This window comes from Macaca mulatta, chromosome 9 (assembly GCF_049350105.2).
Source record: "Macaca mulatta isolate MMU2019108-1 chromosome 9, T2T-MMU8v2.0, whole genome shotgun sequence".
In the NCBI taxonomy this organism is placed as follows: Eukaryota; Metazoa; Chordata; class Mammalia; order Primates; family Cercopithecidae; genus Macaca; species Macaca mulatta.
The window spans coordinates 106,750,546-106,772,271 of record NC_133414.1 but is presented as its reverse complement, the minus strand read 5'-3'; the positions used below and the strand labels follow the sequence as shown (position 1 = coordinate 106,772,271).

Here is a 21,726-nt window from a genome sequence, read left to right as displayed (position 1 = left end):
GCTACTCAGGAGGCTGAGGCAGGAGAATCACTTGAACCTGGGAGGCAGAGGTTGCAAAGAGCCGAGATCCCACCACTGTACTCCAGCCTAGGTGACAGAGCAAGACTTTGTCTCAAAAAAAAAAAAAAAAAAAAAAAAAGGAACATCAATGTGGATATAAAAATTCTAACATTTAATGTCCATTCCTCCCTTTGGCTGATCCTCTTAATATTTCCCTACAGGTTGAAGCTGCTCCTGAACAGTTTCTCACTTTCAAATCCAATCCTCAAATAACTCTCACACTCAGCAAAAATAGCTTCCCTACCCTCTTCCCCTTTGTCCTTTCCGTCCTTATCGTTTTGAGAACCAGCAGGGCCTCCTGGAACTCTATTTTTCTTTAACTTCTGACCTGCATTATGCATAAAAGAAGGAAGGTCTAATAAACTGACTCAGCAAATAATAATGCTTTTTATTTAGAACATGCAAAGAAGAAATGCCTTTGAATTATGATACACAAATCATCTTTCTCTATTTAATAATAACATATTAATAACAACATTAGATAAGTATCAGCATTAGGTGACAGTCAATGCAACCGTTACAGAGTATGGAGAATAGCAGATATATTTGCACTGTGAAGCATAGGAAACTCTCCTTAACGGAGGCTGAATGTTCACTAGATCTTGAGGGAAGGGAAAATGTGAGATGACAGGCCAGAAAAGGCATCACATATAGTGAAATGTGGATAACGCCCCAGAGGAAAGAGAGCTGCAGGGACAGTACAGCAGCAAACAGACCATCTGCTCTTCTTCAAACAGGAATGAAGCACAGCTGGTAGAAGGGCGGCACAGAGGCAAACCCATTGACAACTGGAGTGGTGTCAAGGTCCTTTGGGTCAACCAGAGATTTCAGGTTAAAGTTCTGTAAAACGGAGGTCAAGAATAAAAACAGCTCCATGCGGGCCAGGGCTTCTCCCACACAAATCCGTTTTCCTGAAAATAGCAAACACAGAGAGCAGTTACTCCTCATGTATAACTGTGACAGTGACAAACACTGTCTCTGTAACTGGCACAAACAGAATATGCAATAACTGTTCAGTGAATTGTAAGAGGGATGAGGAGATAGATGGGTGGATGGGTGCATGCATGAATGAATGGATGGATGGGTGGATAGATAAATGGATGAATGGATGGATGGATAGGCAACTGAAAAATGAATGGACATACTGACTCTTCACCTAATATCAGATCTTAACAGCCACCCTATATTGAACAAATATTTATTGAGTACCAGCTACATGCCAAGCACTTTATTAAAATCTTTCTACAGACTTTAAATGCCTTCGTCAATCTTTCTTTAGAAACATACATTCCTTGTCAAGTGGATTTAACTGAGAAGGGCTTAGAGGAGGAAGCTAACATACTGTATTTCCCTTTGTATTTCTGGCTCAACATGCAGTCAAATATTTTTTTTTCCCCTAGGTACTTTCAGGAGCACATGTCTAAACATGCCACCTTCTCACTTTAAAACTTTAAATGGCTTCCCTGTCTGTCCTATAGGATAAGGTCCCAATGGATTGACCTGGACCTCACATTCTGTTTCCAGTCTGATGATCCATATCACTCCTTGCACTCTTCAAATTCGATACTGTCAACTCTAGGCATAGCCACTCGTCATCAGTCTCCAGCACACCACAAGGTTTCAAGTTTTACAGCATGCTGCTCCTTTTGATCAAGATGAACTTTTCTGTTACTGCAGTCAGGACATAGGTCACATTTTATCTCCTTTTTTACCCTCTTTCTCATCTTCTTGAGCAAGAAAAATGTTGCTTTCTCTTGGTTTCCTCAACATTATATTTATGCTTCCATTGAAAAATGTGCTATGGTCTGAATATGCCGCCCCCAAATTCATATGTTGACAAATAATACCCAATGCAACATTACTAAAGAGATGGCTCCTTTTAGGAAGTGAATAAGTCAGGAGGGATCTGTCCTTGCTAAACTAATAACATCAAGAGATACAAGGGAGCCATTTCACCCTTTTTGCCTTTTTTGCCCTTCTGTCATATAAGGATACAGAGGGTGCATTATCTATAAGGAATAGGCCCTCCCTAGACACTGAACTTGCTGACACCTCAATTTTGGAACTCCCAGCCTTAAGAACTGTGAGAAATATATTTCCATTATTCATCAATTGCCTAGTCCTGGATATTTTGTCATGGCCAAAGAAACAGGTAGCATGGGTCACCTAGAATAATAATTACTGATTTATTTATTTATTAGAATGTGATATGGTTAGGCTCTGGGTCCTTACCCAAACCTCATGTCAAATTGTAATTCCCAATGTTGGGGGAGATACCTGGTGAGAGGTGATAGAATCATGGGGGATAATTTCCCCCTTGCTGTTCTCATGATAGTGAGTTCTCATAAGATCTGGTTGTTTAAAGGTATGTAGCCTTTCCTCTTTGCTCTCTCTCTCCTGCTCTGCCATGGAAAGATGTGTTTGCTTCCACTCTGCCTCCCACCATGATTGCAAGTTTCCTGAGGTCTCCCAGCCATGCTTCCTGTACAGCCTGTGGAACTGTGAGTCAATTAAAACTCTTTTCTTCATTAATTACCCGGTCTCAGGTAGTTCTTTATAGCAATGTAAGAATGGACTAATACATGTGCCAAATGTGAATGCTTGAAGGAAGGTTTCTTTTCTTGTTGTCTTGGTATCTACAGTGCCAGATATAAAGCAGATATCAAAGGCCACAGAATGAAGAAAGGAGATTCTACCACCAGACGCTCAGCACACACATTTCAGGTGTGGAGATCCAACATCCAAGATACATGGCCATGACTAGGGGAAGAGCGTGGTGCTCTGCATCACTGCAGAGTATCCTGCTACATTCCCAATGTCCCTCTCCTCCCATTGACAGTTATTTGGCAAAGGTTCTAATATCCATTATTTAGAGCTAATGTCCTGCTTCTGTGGCTCATTATCTCCTTTAACAGCCCTGCATTATCTTCCTTTCATCCTCTCTGCCTCCTTTGAGATAGCTCAAATGTCTTTACTGCTTTTAAAATGTTACTTATGCCTCACTTTGGGGTATAAGAGAACAAGAAGCAGACAGCTTTTCCATCTACCTCTCAAACCCCAACAGCCTGTTCTTTCCTATATCACAGCCTCAGTCCTATTGAACTACAATGATCTGTTTACTCTGCTTTCAAAACTCAGAAGCGAGCCTTTTAAGACCCTCTTCAGTGTTTGAGGATAATTTTATCCTACAGGCCCAGCCTAGGGGGTGAGGGACACCATGTGGAAAACACTCAGTGAAGTTTTGGAGTGAGATAACTTCCTCATGGCTAGTGAGGAAAATGTAATTAGTTTTATCTTCTAGGAGGAGTTCATGGGTACCTCAGTGGTGTATCTAGAGGCAGAATTCAACCAATCTACACTTCAACTTTCTCAATTTGGAAGAATTGGATTAACTCCCCAAAGCCCACTAATCTGGCTCAATAATTAGGATATATCATGAGCAGGGAGCACACAGACATTCAGAACAGTGCTCTTGATCGTGTACAAAGAGTAATTGTACCACTGCAGAGGAGGCACATGTAAGTTCCAACTGATCAAAAAAGTTATCTTATACCCTGAGACACAAATGGAAATACATTTATATTACCTGCTGAGAAAGGCATGAAGTAGTTACTTTTCTTAAAATTGCCACCTTCGTCCAGAAAGTGACGAGGGTCAAACATCTCTGGGTTGGGAAATTCTTTGTTGTCATGTAGCACAGAAGTCAGGGAAATTAATATGGTCGTGCCCTATAAACAAGGGACATAGATGAACTGAGCTGTAAAGAAGTCATGAAGGTTGAAGAAATAGTGGTAATCACGTAGTTGAATCTTTTGATGTGCAGATGAGGAAGCACCATTCCAAAGAAGAGCAGTACCATTTCCAGATGGATAGACCAAGTAATAAGAGGCATTAGCTTAAGACCAGTGACAATAATCTTGCTAAAGTGCCCTGCAATCACATTTGAAGTCCTCAGTACTTGGATACTTGGGTGCAACCTTCTGAATCTGTCCTCCTTTTCATCAAGCTTAGACACTAGTGGCTGTCCACACTTGCTGCTCTATTCCATCACTTTGGTTTTCACCAACCTTATGTGTAGAGTATGACTTAAAGTTGAAGTCTCTTTTGACATGGGAAATGGCCACAGTATCTGTTCACAGGGCATTTGTGAATAAACACATGATTGAGTTTCAAATGACGTCTTCTGGGATGATAACTAGTATAGTCACAAGTATAAAACTATTGAGTTCTTGTCATTGCCATGCAGTTTGTTTGTCTTCATTTAAAGATATGGGAGAGATATTCATTACAGATTAATCCTAGCTTAAAAATACAGAAGGAACAATGAAATTAGAAAAATCACCTATTTGTAACCATTCAGGTCAAAATCATCAGGTCAGGTGAGGATCATTAATGAAAGATAAAACTATTGGATGTGTGACTTGGGAAGCAGGGTGTTCAGTTTTAAAGTACCATGCCATAGATTTTCATCATTCACACATGAAAATCAGAACCCCATCAATGAAGAGATCTGGCAGATTCCAACTTATTTGGTGAGAATCTTAGCATAACCAATAATGACATATGTGACATTATGTGCCCCTGCCTCACCACTGTGATTCAGTGGGATATTCAAAGTACTATGTAGTTTTCCTGCCAAAGTCATAACTGGAATATAATATCTAGAAAAGAATCATACAAAATGAGCCCCAGGAAAATTTAAATGACTAACGGTCTCAACTCTTCACAGAGGTCAACATGTCGAAAGGAAACAGAGGAAATGGACTCTTCTTGATTACGGGAGATGAAAATAACAGGATACCGAAATTATGTGCCTGTTTCTTGACTGGAGAGTGAATTGCAAGAAAAAAAGCGATTAACATATTCTTTAAAAATTGGAAAATTTTAAATATAAGCTGTGTAGTTAATAATATTATTGTATTAATAACTCCACATTATGAATGCGATTATTGTCATGTAGGAGAAAACCATTGTTATTGTGCTATACGTACTGAAGTACTGAAGCATAAATAGATGGATGGACAGATATCAAAGTAGATAAATACACATACTGCCATATGTACATATACATATGTGTGTGTAATGTTACTGATTTTAAAATATTTTATAATAAAAAGGTGAAGAAAAATTCTACCCCCTAAATTTTCACATCAATAGTCTATGATTTGGTTTTTCAAAAATATTCCCTTGAATATTTATAAACAAGTACTATATTAAAATGTTATTAAGAACCAAAGCAGATTTATTTCAACAAATGTTACTTGAATAACTAGAAATTTATAGACATTGAAGCATGACCATTATTACTTCATATTACAAATAAAAATTCATTTGAAATATGTCATTGATCTAAATATAAGAGCTCAAGCAAAAATATTCCAGGAAGGTTAAAAGCCAGTCTTTGGAATCTTGTGCTGACAAATATTCTTTAATAGGACACGTATTAAGCACAAATCAATCACACATATTTGCAGAAAATTCTACTGGACAGGAATGTCTTATATTAGGCATCAATAAAAAATACTCCCTGCACAAGTCCATCCTGCCACCTGTTTTTGTATGGTATGTGAGCTAAAAGTATTCACATTGAACAAATGCAAATAAGAAATAATATTTTTGAAACACATTTTATAGGAAATTTACATTTGTTTCTATAAAAATTGGAACATATCAATCCTCATTCATTTGCAGATTGTTTATGACTGCTTTCATGCTACAATAAGAGATGTCAAGTATTGCAACAGAAACCACATGGCCAGAAAATCTAAAATATTTACTATCTGGCCCATTACAGAAACAGTTTGCCAACTCCTGTCTCAGACTATTATCTCCAGCTAGATAAATGGATCCAGCCTGTAGCAGAAAAACACATGTATCTGATATGTAAAGAGGGTAGAATTGGCCACACAGTGCTGCATTTTTCTGTACTGGGCTATTCCATGAAGAAGGGATTCAATGGGTGATTCCCTTGGGCTCTGGCTTCTCAGGGCTCAAAAGACACCAGGCACAGCATGAGCTGCCCTGCAGGGGGATGAATGAAGAAGCTCATCAGATGTAGTATTCCCTTCCAGCTGTTCACCAAAGATGATGCAGTGAACTGGGGAGACTGGCAGCTCCTAGCTGATTCTTCAGTATATTTCTCATTTAGTTAGTTATAGGAGAAGTAAGTTTCATTACTATTACCCTCAGACCCTAATTTTGAGAAACAAAAGTCTTCTCCTGGTTACCTCCTGTGTTTGTGATAACAGAGTGCATTGAAGTCTTATCTCTTGTACTAAATCAGTGACCACTAGGGTAAGCCCCATAATCTCTCAGTAAATTATCAATTCTGTCTTCTTCAAAAGATGACATTAGTAATTGCAACCTTACCAACATCATTCCTTTTTCCTCTTGAAAATACAACTTTCAGTTATATTATTTTTTATTTTACTAATCATATGTATTGGTTTTAATTGGAAAAAGTAGGTTTGAGATGGCAACTGGAGTGTCTGGATAAATACAGAAACCATGTGATAGAAGGCATTGTAAAGCTGCCAAGACAAAAATTGTTCTCAAGGTTCCAGAGGTAGGAGAACCTCAAGAGCTAAGCTAACACTGACACTCAATTTTCGACTGGGTTCACATTATGTCCAATTCTGAATCATGACAACAGGTGTTATGTCATTATGACTGCCTATGGGAGAGGAATGAATCTTTCTTTGAAGAATATAAACCTCTGAAATTCTGCAGTTTCTTATATATAGCATCTGGTATTTAACCAAAAGTTATCAGGCATTTCAAAGATACAACTAAGTGATCACAAGAAGAAAAGTGGGGAGAGGGAACGGCAATAAAATCAGACTCACATTAGGAAACTTTTCTTGCCTGGTTTTATAAGGCTGGCATAATCTTAATATCAAAAATCCTGAAAATTCTAAGAAAAAAAAATTACAAACCAAATCTCTTGTGAATGTAAACACTGAAGCCCTAAACAATATGAAGAAGGTCAATTCATCTCTATGTGCATACTTATTTCTATTTATTGAGGAATGTAAGCCCAATACATATAATCTGATGTTGTGTGGATATTTGTCCCCTCCAAATCTCATGTTGAAATGTGATTCCCAATGTTGGAGGTGGAGTCTGGTGGGAGGTATTTAGGACATGAGGGTGAATTCTTCTTGAGTGGCTTAAAGCTCTTCTCATGATAATAAGTGAGTTCATATTCTGTTAGTTCACACACGAGCTGGTTGTTTAAAGTCACTTCCACTCCTTTTTCTCTTACTCCCTCTCTTGCCATGTGACATGCTTGCTTCCCCTTCACCTTCTTCCATGATTGAAAGCTACCTGAAGTCCTCACTAGGAGCAGATGCCTGCCCCCATTATGCCTTTTGCACAGCCTGCAAAACCATAAGCCAAAATAAAACTCTTTTATTTACAAATTACCCAGTCAAAGACAGTCAAACATATTCCTTTATAGCAATGGAAACAGACTAACACACAATTATAGAAATAGATGCAGAGAATTGATTTGATAAGATTTTACACACAATTATGACATATATATATGACAGCAAACTTCTCTAATCTGATCAAAAATATCTACCAAAATCTACTTCAAGCATCATTCTCAATACTGAAATGGAAAACTTCCACTGCTTCCTGCAGATGAGAAATGAGAAACAAGGATCCCCACTGTCACCAATTCTATTCAACACTCTCCTAGAAATTCTAGCCAATGCAATAATTAATGCAATAAAGAGACATTAAGCCCATGAGAAATGGAAAATAAGTAATAAAACAGTATTAACCCAGATATAATATAATTATACAGAAATTACAATGAATCCAGAAATAAATTATGAACAGCGATTAGTAAATTTAGCAAAGTTGACAGATTAACATCATCAGAATGACAAAAACTAATTATGTTCCACAACAAAAATATTAATTATCTAGGGAAAACCAAAGACTTGAAAGCCATGACAACAAATCACAAATTTCCTGGGAAAATAAAAGAAATCCCAAATAAATTGGAAGCATAATTATATTCAGGAATGGAAAGACGCAACATGTCAAGATTCAGTTCTTTCCAAACTGATCTATAAATTTAATGTCACCCTGACAGAAATTCCAGCCCAATGTTTTGGGAAATTGACAAACAAATGCCTTTAAAATTTATCTGGAAATATAAGCACCTGAGAGTAGCCAAACCAATCTTGAAGAAAGATAATAAATCTGGAAAACACACATTGCCAGACACTAGGACCTGTTACAAAACTTTGTAGCCCCAAACTGGAAACAACAGAAAGTCCCATTAAACTGCCATACATATGAGTTACGCACTTCTCTCACCCAGTGATGGTAGAGGATAAGAATGATACTATGAATTTGGGGGCTTCAAAAACATGGAGTTGCAGTGGAGGAGAAGCAAACTTACCTTGGGGATGAGGTAGTTTCTGAATTTAACATCACAGGTTACTGCATGGGGCAGGTTGGTGGGGAGAAGGTCAATGTATCTCTGGATCTCGTGCACCACAGCATCTGTGTAGGGCATGTGGCTCCTGTCCTGCATGCAGGGGCTCCGATTTCTGCCAATCACACGTTCAATCTCTTCCTGGACTTTAGCTGATAAGACACAAGTAAAAACTGATGGAAAAGGAGAAAAATGGCACATTTGTTGTAGCAATTCAGGGGTACATGAATCATGATGAAGGTATCCAAACATCATTAGAAATTTAAATTATAGTGCTGGAAGTATATGCAAATGTAAAGAGAGGACTGTTACAGATGCACAAATGTGTAACTACCATAAACTAGGCATTAAGAAAAATCTGTACACATATAAGCATAGAAAATTATCTTCAATAAAGGAAGACAGGAAGGATTGAAAAAAGGAAGAGAAGTCCACAAAACAACCAGAAAACAAATAACAAAAGGGCAAGGGTAAGTCCTTACTTATCAATAATAACACTGAATGTAAATGGGCTAAAATCTCCAATCAAAAGACATACTGACTGGATGGATAAACAAGACCCATTAATCTGTTGCCTAAAAGAAACACACTTCACTTATAAAGACACACATAGGTTGAAAATAAAGGAATGGAATGAGACAGTACATGCCAATAGAAAAGAAAAAAAGAGCAGGAGTTATTATATTTAAAACAGAAAAAGTAGATTTCAAAACAAAAACTATAAGAAGAGACAAAGAAGATCACTATTGGTGATAAAGTAGTCAGATTGGCAAGAAGATGGAAAAATTTTAAATATATATGCAACCAACAATGGAGCACCCAGATATATAAAAGAAATATAATTAGAACTAGAGAGAGATAGTCCCCAGTACAATAATAGCTGGAGACTTCAACATCCCACTTTCAGCATTGGACAGGTCATCTAGATAGAAAATCAACAAGGAAACATTCAACTTTATGTGCACTATAGACCAAATGGATCTAATAGATATTTGCAGAATATTTTATCCAACTGCTACAGAATACACATCCTTTTCCACAGCACATGGATTGTTATCAACAATTGACCATATGTTAGGTCACAAAACAAGTCTTAAAATATACAAAGAAACTGAAATAATATCAAGCATCTTCTCTGACCACAGTGTAATAAAACCAGCAATCAATAACAAGAGGAATTTTGGAAGCTACACAAATAAATGGAAATTTAAAAATATACTCATAAATGGGGAGTGGGCCCATGAATAGATTAAAAAGGAAATTGAAAAATTTCTTGAAACAAATTTTAATGGAAACACAACATACCAAAACCAAGGGGCTACAGCAAAACCAGTACTAAAAGGGAAGTTTATAGCTACAAGAACTTATATCAAAAATGGAGAAAATAGACAAATAAGCAATCTAATGATGCATCCTAAATAATTAGAAAAGCAAAAGCAAATTAAACCCAAAATTAATACAAGAAAAGGAATAATAAAGATCAGAGCAGAAATAAATAAAATTTAAATGAAGAAAAACAAAAGATCAATGAAATAAAAGTTGCTTTTTTGAGAAGTTAAACAAAATTGACAAACCTTTAGCCAGGCTAAAAAAAAAAACAGAGTAGATTCAAATAAATAAAAACAAATTAAAAAGGAGGCATTACAACTGATACTGCAGAAATTCAAAGAATAATTAGTGGTTACTATAAGCAACTATATGCCAATAAATTGGAAAGTCTAGAAGAAATGGACAAATCACTAGACAAATATGACCCATCGAGTTTGAACCAGGAAAAAATCCAAAACCTGAACATGCAATGACCAGTACCAAGATCAAATGAGAAATAAAAAGTATCCCAGTAAAGAAAACCCCAAGACTGGCTAGCTTCACTGCTGAATTTTACCAAACATTTAAAGAAGAATTAATACCAATCCTATTCAAACTATTCCAAAAAATAAAGGAGAAGAGAATACTTTGAAACTCATTCTGTGAGACCAGTATTACCCTGATACCAAAATCAGACTAAGACACATCAAGAAAAGAAAACTACAGGTCAATATACCTGATGAACACTAGTGCAAATATCTTCAACAAAATACTGGCAAACCAAATTCAGCAATACAATAAAAAGGTCATTCACAATGACCAAGTGGGATTTATCCCTGGGATGCAAGGATGGTTCAACATGTGCAAATCAAGCAGTGTGATACATCATATCAAAAGAATGAAGGATAAAAGCTATATCATTTCAGTTGATGCTTAAAAAGTATTTGATAAAACTTAACATCCCTTCCTGATAAAAATTCATTTTAAAAAACCTGAGATAGAAGGAACATACCTCAACATAAAAAAGTTATATGACAGAGCCACAACTAGTACTATACTGAATGGGGAAAACCAAGAGTATTTCCTCTAAGATCAGGAACACGACAAGGATGCCCACTGTCACCATTGTTATTCATCATAGTACTGGATGACCTAGCAAGACCAATCAGACAAGACAAAGATATAAAGGCTATCCAAATTGGAAAGGAAAAAGTCAAAATATCCTTGTGTTCAGATGATATAACCTTATATTAGGAAAAACCTAAAGATTCCACAAGATAATTATTAGAACTGATGAACAAATTCAGTAAAGTTAAAGGATACAAAATCAACATAAAAATCAGTAGTGTTGTTACATGCCAACAGTGAACAAAAAGAAAAAACAAATTTAAAAAGTAATCCCATTTACAATAGCCATAAGTAAAATTAAATACTTAGGAATTAATTTAACTAAAAAACTGAAAGATGCCTAAAATGAAAACTATAAAACACTGAGGAAAGAAATTTAAGAGGACACAACAAATAGAAAAATATTTCATGTTCATGGATTGGAAAAATCAATATTGTTAAAAATGTCCATACTATCAAAACAATCTACAGATTCAATAAAATCCCTATCAAAATATCAATGGCATTCTTCACAGAAATAGAAAAAATAAATCCTAAAATTTATATGGACCCACAAAAGACCCGGAATAGTCAAAACTATCCTAAGCAAAAAGAACAAAACTGGAAGAATCACATTATCTCACTTCAAATTATACTACAGAGATAACTAAAACAGCATGGTACTGACATAAAAACAAACACATGGACCAATGGAACAGAATCCAGAAACAATTTCACAGACCTAGAGTGAACTCATTTTTGACAAAGGTGCTGATACGGTTTGGCTGTGTCTCCACCCCAAATCTCATCTTGAATTGTAATAATCCCCACAAGTCAAGGGTGAGGCCAGGTGGGGATAAGTGAATCATGGGGGTGGTATCCTCCATACTTTTCTCATGGTAGTGAATAAATCTCACAACATCTGATGGTTTTATAAATGGGTGTTCCCCTGCAAAGCTCTCTGCCTGCTGCCATGTAAGACGTGACTTTGCTCCTCATTCACCTTCCGCCATGATTGTGAGGCCTCCCCAGCCATGTGGAACTGTGAGTCCATTAAACGTCTTTCCTTTATAAATTACCCAGTCTTGTGTTGGCTTTATTAGAAGCATGAGAACAGACTAACACATGTGCCAAGAACGTACACTGAGGGAAAGACAGTCTCTTGAATAAATGTGCTGGGAAAACTTAATATCCTACAAAGAAGAATGAAACTGAACTCATATCTCTTGCCATATACAAAAATCAACTCAAAATCAATTAAAGGCTTAACTCTAAGACCTCAAACTCTGAAACTAATATAGGAAAACACTAGGAAAAATCTCCAGGACATTGGTCTAGGCAAAAATTTCTTGAGCAATACCCTACAAACACAGGCATTCAAAGCAAACATGAACAAATGGGATCACATCAAGTTAAAAAGCTTCTGCACAGCCAAAGATACAATCAACAAAGGGAAGAGACAATTACAGAATGGAGAAAAATATTTGCAAACTATTCATCTGACAAGAGATTAATAACCAGACTATATAAGAAACTCCAGCAACTCTATAGAAAAAAAATATACTAATCCAATCCAAAAGTGGGCAAAAGATTTGAATAGATGTTTCTCAAAAGAAGACATTTAAATGGGTAAGAGGTGGTCAAAAAGGTGGTCAACACCACTGATCATCAGAGAAATATAAATCAAAACTACAATGAGATGTCATCTCACTCCAGTTAAAATGGCTGATATCCAAAGACAGGCAATAAGAAATGCTAGTGAGGATGTGGAGATAAGTGGACCCTTGTATAGTGTTGGTGGGAATGTAAATTAGTATGACCAGTACGGAGAGCTGTTTGAATATTCCTCAAAAAACTAAAAATAAAGCAACCATATGATCCAACAACCCTACTGCTGGGTATATACCCAAAAGAAAGGACATAAGTACATCGAAGAAGTATCTGCACTCTTATGTTTGTTGCAGCACCGTACACAACAGCTAAGACTTTGAAACAACTTTAATATGCATCAACAGAAAATGTAGTATATATACACAATGTAGTTCTATTCAGTCATAAAAAGAATGAGATTCACTCATTTTCAACAACATGAAGGGAACTGGAGATCATTATGTTAAGTGAAATAAGGCAGGCAGAGAAAGATAAACATAGCATGTTCTCACTTATCTGTGGGATCTAAAAACAAAAGAATTGAACCAATGGACATAAAGTATAGAAGCATGGTTACCAGAGACTCGAAAGGGTAGTGGAGCCTGGGAGGGGAGGTGGGGATGAATAAGACTTACTATATGGTAGCACAACAGGGTGACTATAGTCAATAATAACTTAATTGTACATTTTAAAATAACTTAAAGAATGTAATTGAATTGTTTGTAACTCAAAGAATAAATGCTTGAGGGGATACACCATTCTCCATGACATGCTTATTTCACATTGCACGCCTGTATCAAAACATCTCATGTACCCCCAAACATATTAATATATACTATGTACCCATAAAAATTAAAAAAGATAAAAATGAAAAATCTATATATACATATACATTAGTATATATGATAATTAATATAAATAAAAATAATAAAATGTTTGCAAACATAAAGTAAGCATATAATTTAGTCATGAAATTACTGTCTTGGAAAAAAACAAGGATTAATTTCATATCAAAATAACATGTTGCTTAAACATTAAATTATACTATCAGATTTATGCATATATGTGACTGTATTTATGCATCTGTATGTGGGAGGGGTCGCAAATTGCAATGGTATTCTCTTCATTCTCACACTTTCCAAATTCACCATTTTCAACATTCCAGCAGCTTCTTCTGAACATACATTCACATTTTTAAATAAAGACTCTGTTTCTATTTCTTACTTATCTTCTTGTGGATTATATTAATAATTTTTTATTATGAGAGATGAGAATTTTAATCTTCAACTTCACCTCATATTTGAACACACCCTCAGATAGACACACTCACTTTACAACACTCCTTTTTCCAGAATATATTTAGATGACAATTTTTATATCAGTATTCATTGCTTACATCATTCTGACTACACAAATATGGTTCTCTGGTAAGACAGCTATGATTAAATTGTATTTTTAGTACTATCCTGGGCTTAACCGTGTCTCCTTATTTCAATTTGTAATTTCTGTTTCCCAAGTTAGAATTATTGACAAATGTTCAGGCAGATGTTTGAAACTCCTTTTTGAGCTATTGGAAACTCTCATAAAATCTGTCACATCTCTTTTGTTCTTGCTGTCTCCTCTCACTTCTGAATTATCCACCAGGTCCATTCTTAAGTAGTTGTTTTCTAGGTATGGTGCTAGGCAGCCTCCCTGACATTCTCATTCTCCTACATGAGGTTTCCTGATTGCTGGAGCTCAGGACTTTCTCTAACTAGGTTTCAGGCATTTGAATGAAGCATATTCTCCAATATTTTTCTGAGAAAGGGAAAATAGAAGGTAAAATTTTTGGCAAACATGCAAGTATGAAAACACCCTATTTCTATTAATATACAAGATAATATTAATAGTTCTTGAGAATTCTGAATCTTAATTGTTTCAATATAACCTGGTATAGATCTGAAAGTTTTTGTGGTTTTCCCTTTAATTCTCATGTCCTGACATTCCATAACCCTGTGTCTAGCAGTATGTGTTTTCATTTCATTCACTCTGTTGGACATTGAAGAGAATTTTCCATTAAGATGGTGAAAGAAAAATGTCATTTCTCTAGATCAGTTCCCTTTGTGTTGGATAAAGTTAGCTGCTGAATTTTAGGAAGCAAGATGAATAAAAGAGCTAAGAGTCTCCTAATTGAAGGAGCAGACCCGTACCAAATCTGCCTTTCAAGCCTACACCTCATGCCTTTTCTGGCACTACCCTGTGTCTCTGAGTACAGGGCTTCTTAAGCTCAGTTTCTCTAAGGAGCGAGCCTCCTTCTTCTTGTGGGAAGAAATCAGTTACCTGATGAAAAGGCTTGTGGAGGAAACGAGGCAGGGAAAGCCTCCTTTTTCAGCCTCATTCTCCACCATTCTTTAACCCTTGAAACTTCCAAATACTACTATTGGAGAGACTTAAGGGACACTGATTAACTTTTCCTCCTTGATAAATTTTTCTCTTCTGACTTTTTGGTTACAAGTTTATCCTCTCTGTACAGATTTGTCAATCCTCTATATGCTCTCTGTGTTTAGGAAATTTGTTAAAGTCTTCTTGACTATCTCCTGTACTCTTCCTATCTTAAAGGACCTAAATGTCTAATATCCAAAATCTATAAAAAAAAAAAATAAAATAAAATAAAATAACTTAAATCAACAAGCAAAAAACAAAAAAAAATCAATTAAAAATGGGCAAAGGACATGAACAGGTACTTCTCAAAAGATGACATACAAACAGCCAACAAACATGAAAAAGTGCTTCAACATCACTAATCAACAGAGAAATGCAAATCAAAATCACAATGAGGTACCATCTCACACCAGTCAGAATAGCAATTATTAATATTAAAAAGTCCAAAAACAACAGATGCTGGTGATGTTGCAGAGAAATGGAAATGCTTTTACACTGTTGGTAGGTATGCAAACTAGGTCAGCCACTGTGGAAACCAGTTTTGATATTTTTGAAGGAACTTAAAATAGAACTACGAGTTGACCCAGCAATCCCACTATGGAGTATATGTCCCAAAAATATTCATTCTATCAAAAAGACACACACCCCAATATGTTCACTGTAGTGCTATGCACAATAGCAAAGAAATGGAATCAACTTATGTGCCCATCCACAGTGGATTGTATGAGAAAAATGTGGTAAATATACACTGATATGGTTAGGCTGTGTCCCCACTCAAATCTCATCTTGAATTGTAGCTCCCATAATTCCCACATGTTATGGGAGGAACTCAATGGGAGGTAATTTAATCACGGAGGCCGGACTTTTCCATGCTGTTCTCATGATAGTGAATAAGTCTCTACCAGAGACTTTTTGTGAGGCCTTTCCAGTCATGTGAAATTGAGAGTCCATTAAACCTCTTTCCTTTATGAATTACCCTGTCTCAGGTATGTCTTTATTAACAGCATGAGAACAGACTAATACATACACCATGGAATGTTATGCAGCCACAAGAAAGAACAAAAATTATGTATTTTGCAGGACGATAGATGAAGTGGGAGGTCATTATCCTAAGCAATCTAATACAAGAACAGAAAACCAAATACCGCATGTTCTCACTTATAAGTGGGAGGTAAGCATTGAATACACAAGAACTTAAAGATGGGAACAATAGACACTGAGGATCACTAGATGGGGGAGGGAGGAAAGGGATGTGGGCTGAAGAACCATCTGCTGGGTAATATGTTTACTGTCAGTGTGATGGAATAGCTGGGACCCCAAGCCTCAGCGTTACACAACTTATCTATGTAACAAACCTGTATTTGAACCCTTTAATCTATAATGAAAGTTGACAAAAAATCTTGTAGAACTCTATAGGTTAGTAACTGTTCAAAAAAAAGGCCTAATTCTTATTTGTAATTAGGTTATTGTCATGTCAATGGGGGATACTGACAGAGGAGAAAAAAAGAATATTTCTTATCTGCAGCATAAGCAGAAGGCCTTAAAAGTAAATTTCTAAAGTAAAGTTGTACATAAAAGATAAAATTATTGACCCCCTCAAAACAAAATCTTATTTTGTCCAACACCAATTTCATGGGAACTGTCTCAGGTACATATTCTGCCTAAATGGAACATTCTTTAGGTACCTCTTCTAGTAAACAGAATTACCTTCCTTATGAATCTAACTTTTTAGAATACTTAGCAGACTAGGAATTTTCTCAGGCAGACTCGCTACATTTCTAGGATTACCATTTATCTTTCAATAAGTGGAGTTTCCAGTTTCCCTACTCCAGCATTCGAACCTGAAATTTTGAGAATGAGAAAAGTTATCTTCAAAAACATACTTGCTATTTAAAAATGGGCTTCTCATAATAAACCCAATATGTAATACTAGGCCAATTTATCTTGTCTCTTCCTGACATAAATCATTATCTTTTTTTTTCAGAGATGCCCTACCCACCTTGGACCAGAGCTCTATTGCTTTTGCTACTGCTGTCTGTCTTCATTTGTCTCAGTTATCTTCCTCTACTGTGTAAACATGCCCCCTTTACCTTTTTTTCCTTGTTTTTTTTTTCCTTCTGAGACAGAGTCTCACTCTGTTGCCCAGGCTGGAGGGCAGTGGCACAATCTTGGCTCACTACAACCTCCACCACCTGCGTTCAAGTGATTCGGGTGCCTCAGCCTCCCGAGGAGCTGGGATTACAGCCACGTGCCACCATGCCTGGCTAGGTTTTACATTTTTACTAGAGACGGGATTTGGCTATGTTGGCCAGGCTGGTCTTGAACTCCTGGCCTCAAGTGATCCACCCACCTCAGCCTCCCAAAGTGCTGGGATTACAGGTGTGAGCCACCATGCCAGGCCAAGATATCCCATTTTAATCACACCATTAGTTTGGAACAGATTACAGCTGGGAGCAGAGTTTAAGTAATGAAGCTTCTCTAAGAGAAACAGGAAGGAGGACACTAGCAACACCTTCCCAACATCTTCTCTGAAAGTCAATTAACTCTTCATCTGTGATCATACCTGTGACCTCTGGGTGCTTCAGCAGGAGAAGGAGAGCATATCTCAGGGTTGTGCTTGTCGTCTCTGTCCCAGCTCCAAACAAGTCAACTGCAGTGTTTTCCAAGTTTTCAATAGTAAATTCAGACTGTTGGTTGTGCTTTTCCTAAGAATGATTTGATGCAATTATCTGACAAATTATTTACCAGCATATTTGATTACAGTGAATTCAAAATTACTCACATTGTTATATGGTTACCAACATAGAAACTGGAAAGTATAGTACTAGAAAAAAAATACTGTGTGGTGTAGCGGAGGCTGTAGGCCATCTGGCCCAAACTTTATTTGCTACCCCCTTATTCCATGCTTGCCTAAAAATTCCATTCATCAGGCTCTCTGCAGCTGGCTGAGTCACACAGCATTTTTTTTTTTTTTTTTTTTTGCCAAAAGATATAAGCAGAAGGTCTCTAGGTCCACTTTCATTTCCTCTTTCATACTCAAAACACAAATGTGAAGTAGGAGGTAGAATAGACCCCATCCTGGGATTTAATAATGAAAATGAAGGTCTGTATACTAAATTTAGTGGGAAAAAAGGAAGGCCCTTGACTCTCTGCTGCTTTGGGGCTGCTGTATTATCCCTAGATTGCCCCTCTGTGAGATTCCCTGTATTTGAGATAAATAAAGACATTATGTGTTAAAGCCATTATTACCTGTAGACAACTACAATCTAAATTAGTAAAAAGGTAAATTAGGGCCATATCATTAGATACTGTGAGCCTGAATCAAGAGTCTGCAATTATCTTCTTCTGTCAGAAAGGTACATGGACTCAACATTGCCTCCAGATTCATTATAAAGTTGAAATTTTGTAAAAATAAATATGAAAAAAGCAATATGACAGCAAAACCTAGGATAAATTATAGAGAAAGAGAATGGGTTTACAATAACAAGATGGGCCCACACTATTATAATCGAGATGGGAGGCAACAGACAACTTTTTCTAGGGTGCAGCAGTGCAGGAATAAATAAAAATATGCAAAATGAAGAGAAAGGACAATGATGAATATGGAGAATAAAGGGATTAATTGTCACAGGGGATAAAGGAGAGAGTAAGGGTAATGCATATGCCAAGGCTCAAAGACTGGAGTTTTCATAATTTGGAAGTTAGGAGAAAGAAAGCAATAAATAATGAATATTTAGTTGAAAGAGATCATCAATATACAAAACATATTACTTTTTAACCAGTCTCTAGGCCAGTAATAAATTAATTACGTTTTCAGAGTCTCCAAGTGATGTGTGTCATGTTGAATATTGTTTAATCAACACCACTGAAATAGACTAGATCCTCTCAACATGTCTACTTACTAGATGAAGATGGTCCTATCCCTTGGTAACATCAGCTTCACACAGTTTTCTAAGCTTGTCATGTTAAAAATTACTCTTAAGTAAGAACAGTGCACTCACAAACCAGTATTAACATTTCCATCTGTTGACTTGAGCTTGGTTATTTAGCAGTTATGTGCCTATCCTACCTTATTAATGATAGTAGCCATATTCTACTTGCTGTGCTCATATCTAAAGAGCACCCCTCTACCTCAGACACAGGCCAGGACATTGTCCTGCACCTCGCCCTCAGAAACAGACTCACAGCTACAACTCAGTCTGTGGGCTTCAGCTGCTAGGGTGTGCTATAGAGTCACAGATCTTGGCTCTGTGGGCAATCTACATTCAACTCTGCCACAGAGAGTGAACCTGTACCCCAAGACCCAGGTGTCACAGTACCTGATTAAAATACCTTGAGTCTAGAATAATGTTTCTATGACAACTTCAAGGATGTATACCTGTAACCCAGCACCAATGCAGCTGCATGTATGCCATGTCAGATTTGACATCAAAAGGAATCCCTTAGGCTAAGTCACCCTAATTTTAGGAAAATAAAAATGGGAGGACACCCAAATACTTTGACACCAGGGACATTAACAACCTACACTACTCCTGATACTGCTGCAAACTTCTACAGCCTAGGCCACTGAGGCACCCAAAATTATTTCTGATGTTGACCACAGCTAGAGAAACTACACAGATACTATCACACTGCATCTATTCAAAAACTGAGTTACCCACTCTTCATCACCTGCACACAAACACTCAACTTCAGATGAAAGTCTTTCTCTATGAAATCCACTCTAGAAACTGGAATAGACATTGTCCCACCACATGCATAGACATCAATACAGGGACAAAACATGAAAAATCAAGAAATATTACACCACCAAAAAGACATAATAACTCTCAAATAACAGAACTCGATGAAAACAAAATCAACATATATTCAAAAAAGGAATTCAAAATAATTACCTTGAAGAAACTAAATAAGGGGAGTGGCTGGCAAGATGGTCGAATTGGAACAGTTTCCATCTGCAGCTCCCAGCAAGATCAACAAAGTAGGTAAGTTATTTCTGCATTTCCAACTGAGGTACCCAGCTCCTCTCATTGAAACTGTTTAGGCAATAGGTGCAGCCCACAGAGGGCAAGCCAAAGCAGGGTTGAATGTCACCTCACCCAGGAACCCCAAAGGGTCAGGGAACTCCCTACCTTAGCCAAGGGAAGCAGTGAGGGACTGTGCCATGAAGAATAGTGCACTCTGGCCCAGATACTATGCTTTTCCCATGGTCTTCGCAACCTGCAGACCAGGAGATTCCCTCAGGTGTCTACACAACAAGGGCACTGGGTTTCAAGCACAAAAATGAGGAACCAATTTGCACAGACACTGAGCTAGCTGCAGGAGACTTTTTCATACCCCAGTGGCACCTGGAACACCAGTGAGACAGAACTTTTCACTCACCTAGAAAGGGGGCTGAAGCCAAAGAGCCAAGTGGTCTTGCTCAGCAGATCCCATCCCCATGGAGCCCAGCAAGCTAAGTTCCACTGGCTTGAAATTCTCGCTGCCAGTACAGCAGTCTGAAGTTTACCTGGGATGCACGAGTTTGGTAGGGGAAGGGGCATCCACCATTACTGAGGCTTGAGTAGGTAATTTTCCCCTCACAGTATAAACAAAATGGTTGGGAGGTTCGGACTGGCCAGAGCCCACTGCACCTCAGCAAAGCAGCTGTAGCCAGACTGCCCCTCTAGATTCCTCCTCTCTGGGCAGGGCATCTCTGAAAAACAATGTAGCATCCCCAGTCAGGGGCTTATAGGTAAAACTACCATCCCACTGGGGCAGAGCACCTGGGGGAAGGGGCAGCTGTGGGTGCAGCTTCAGCAGACTTAAATGTTCTGGCATTCTGGCTCTGAAGGGAGCAGCAGATCTACCAGCACAGTGCTTGAGCTCTACTAAAAGACACACTGCCTCCTCAGGTGGATCCCTGAGCCCCATGGCTCCTGATGGGAGGCACCTCCAAGCAGGGGTTAACAGACACCTCAGAAAGGAGATCTCTGGCTGGCATCTGGTGGGTGCCCATATGAGACAAACTTCCAGAGGAAGGAACAGATAGCAATCTTTGCTGCTCTGCAGCTTCCGCTGGTGGTACCCAGGCAAACACGGTCTGGAGTCAACCTCCAGCAAACCCCAGCAGACCTGCAGCAGAGGGGCTTGACTGTTAGAAGGAAAACTAACAAACAGAAAGCAATAGCATCAACACCAACAAAAAGGATGTCCACACAAAAAACGCCATCCGAAGGTCACCAACATCAAAGACCAAAGGTAGATAAACCATTGCAGATGAGGAAAAACCAGTGCAAAAAGGCTGAAAATTCAAAAAAACAGAACACCTCTTCTCCTCCAAAGAATCATGACTCCTTGCCAGCAGGGAACAAAACTGGACAGAGAATGAGTTTGATGAACTGACAGAAGTAAGCTTCAGAAGGTGGGTAATAACAAACTCCTCTGATAGAAACGAGCATGTTCTAACCCAATGCAAGGCAGCTAAGAACCTTGAAAAAAGGTTAGATGAATGGCTAACTTGAATAACCAGTTTAGAGAGAAGATAAATGACCTGATAGAGCTGAAAAACAAAGCACAAGAACTTCATGAAACATACATAAGTATCAATCGCTGAATCGATCAAGTGAAAGAAAGGATATCAGAGATTAAAGATCAACTTAATGAAATAAAGCCTGAACACAAGATTGGAGAAAAAAATGAAAAGTAATGCACAAAGCCTCCAAGAAATACGGGACTATTTGAAA

At 37.6% G+C, this 21,726-nt stretch overlaps 1 protein-coding gene across 7 annotated transcripts in view; it reads right to left on the bottom strand.

The window, feature by feature from the left end:
- Window positions 1-428: 428 nt before the first annotated feature.
- Window positions 429-21,726, bottom strand: part of CYP2C18 (cytochrome P450 family 2 subfamily C member 18) — a 56,166-nt gene continuing 34,868 nt past the window's right edge. For 4 of the 7 annotated variants that reach the window (XM_077944879.1, XM_077944881.1, XM_077944882.1 and 1 more), the window contains 4 exons: window positions 17,565-17,706; window positions 8,480-8,667; window positions 3,647-3,788; window positions 429-971 (listed from right to left, as the gene is read on the bottom strand). In XM_077944879.1, the coding sequence (XP_077801005.1) occupies window positions 790-971; window positions 3,647-3,788; window positions 8,480-8,667; window positions 17,565-17,706 (654 nt within the window). In that variant the 3' untranslated portion in view covers window positions 429-789. 7 annotated transcript variants of the gene reach the window in all.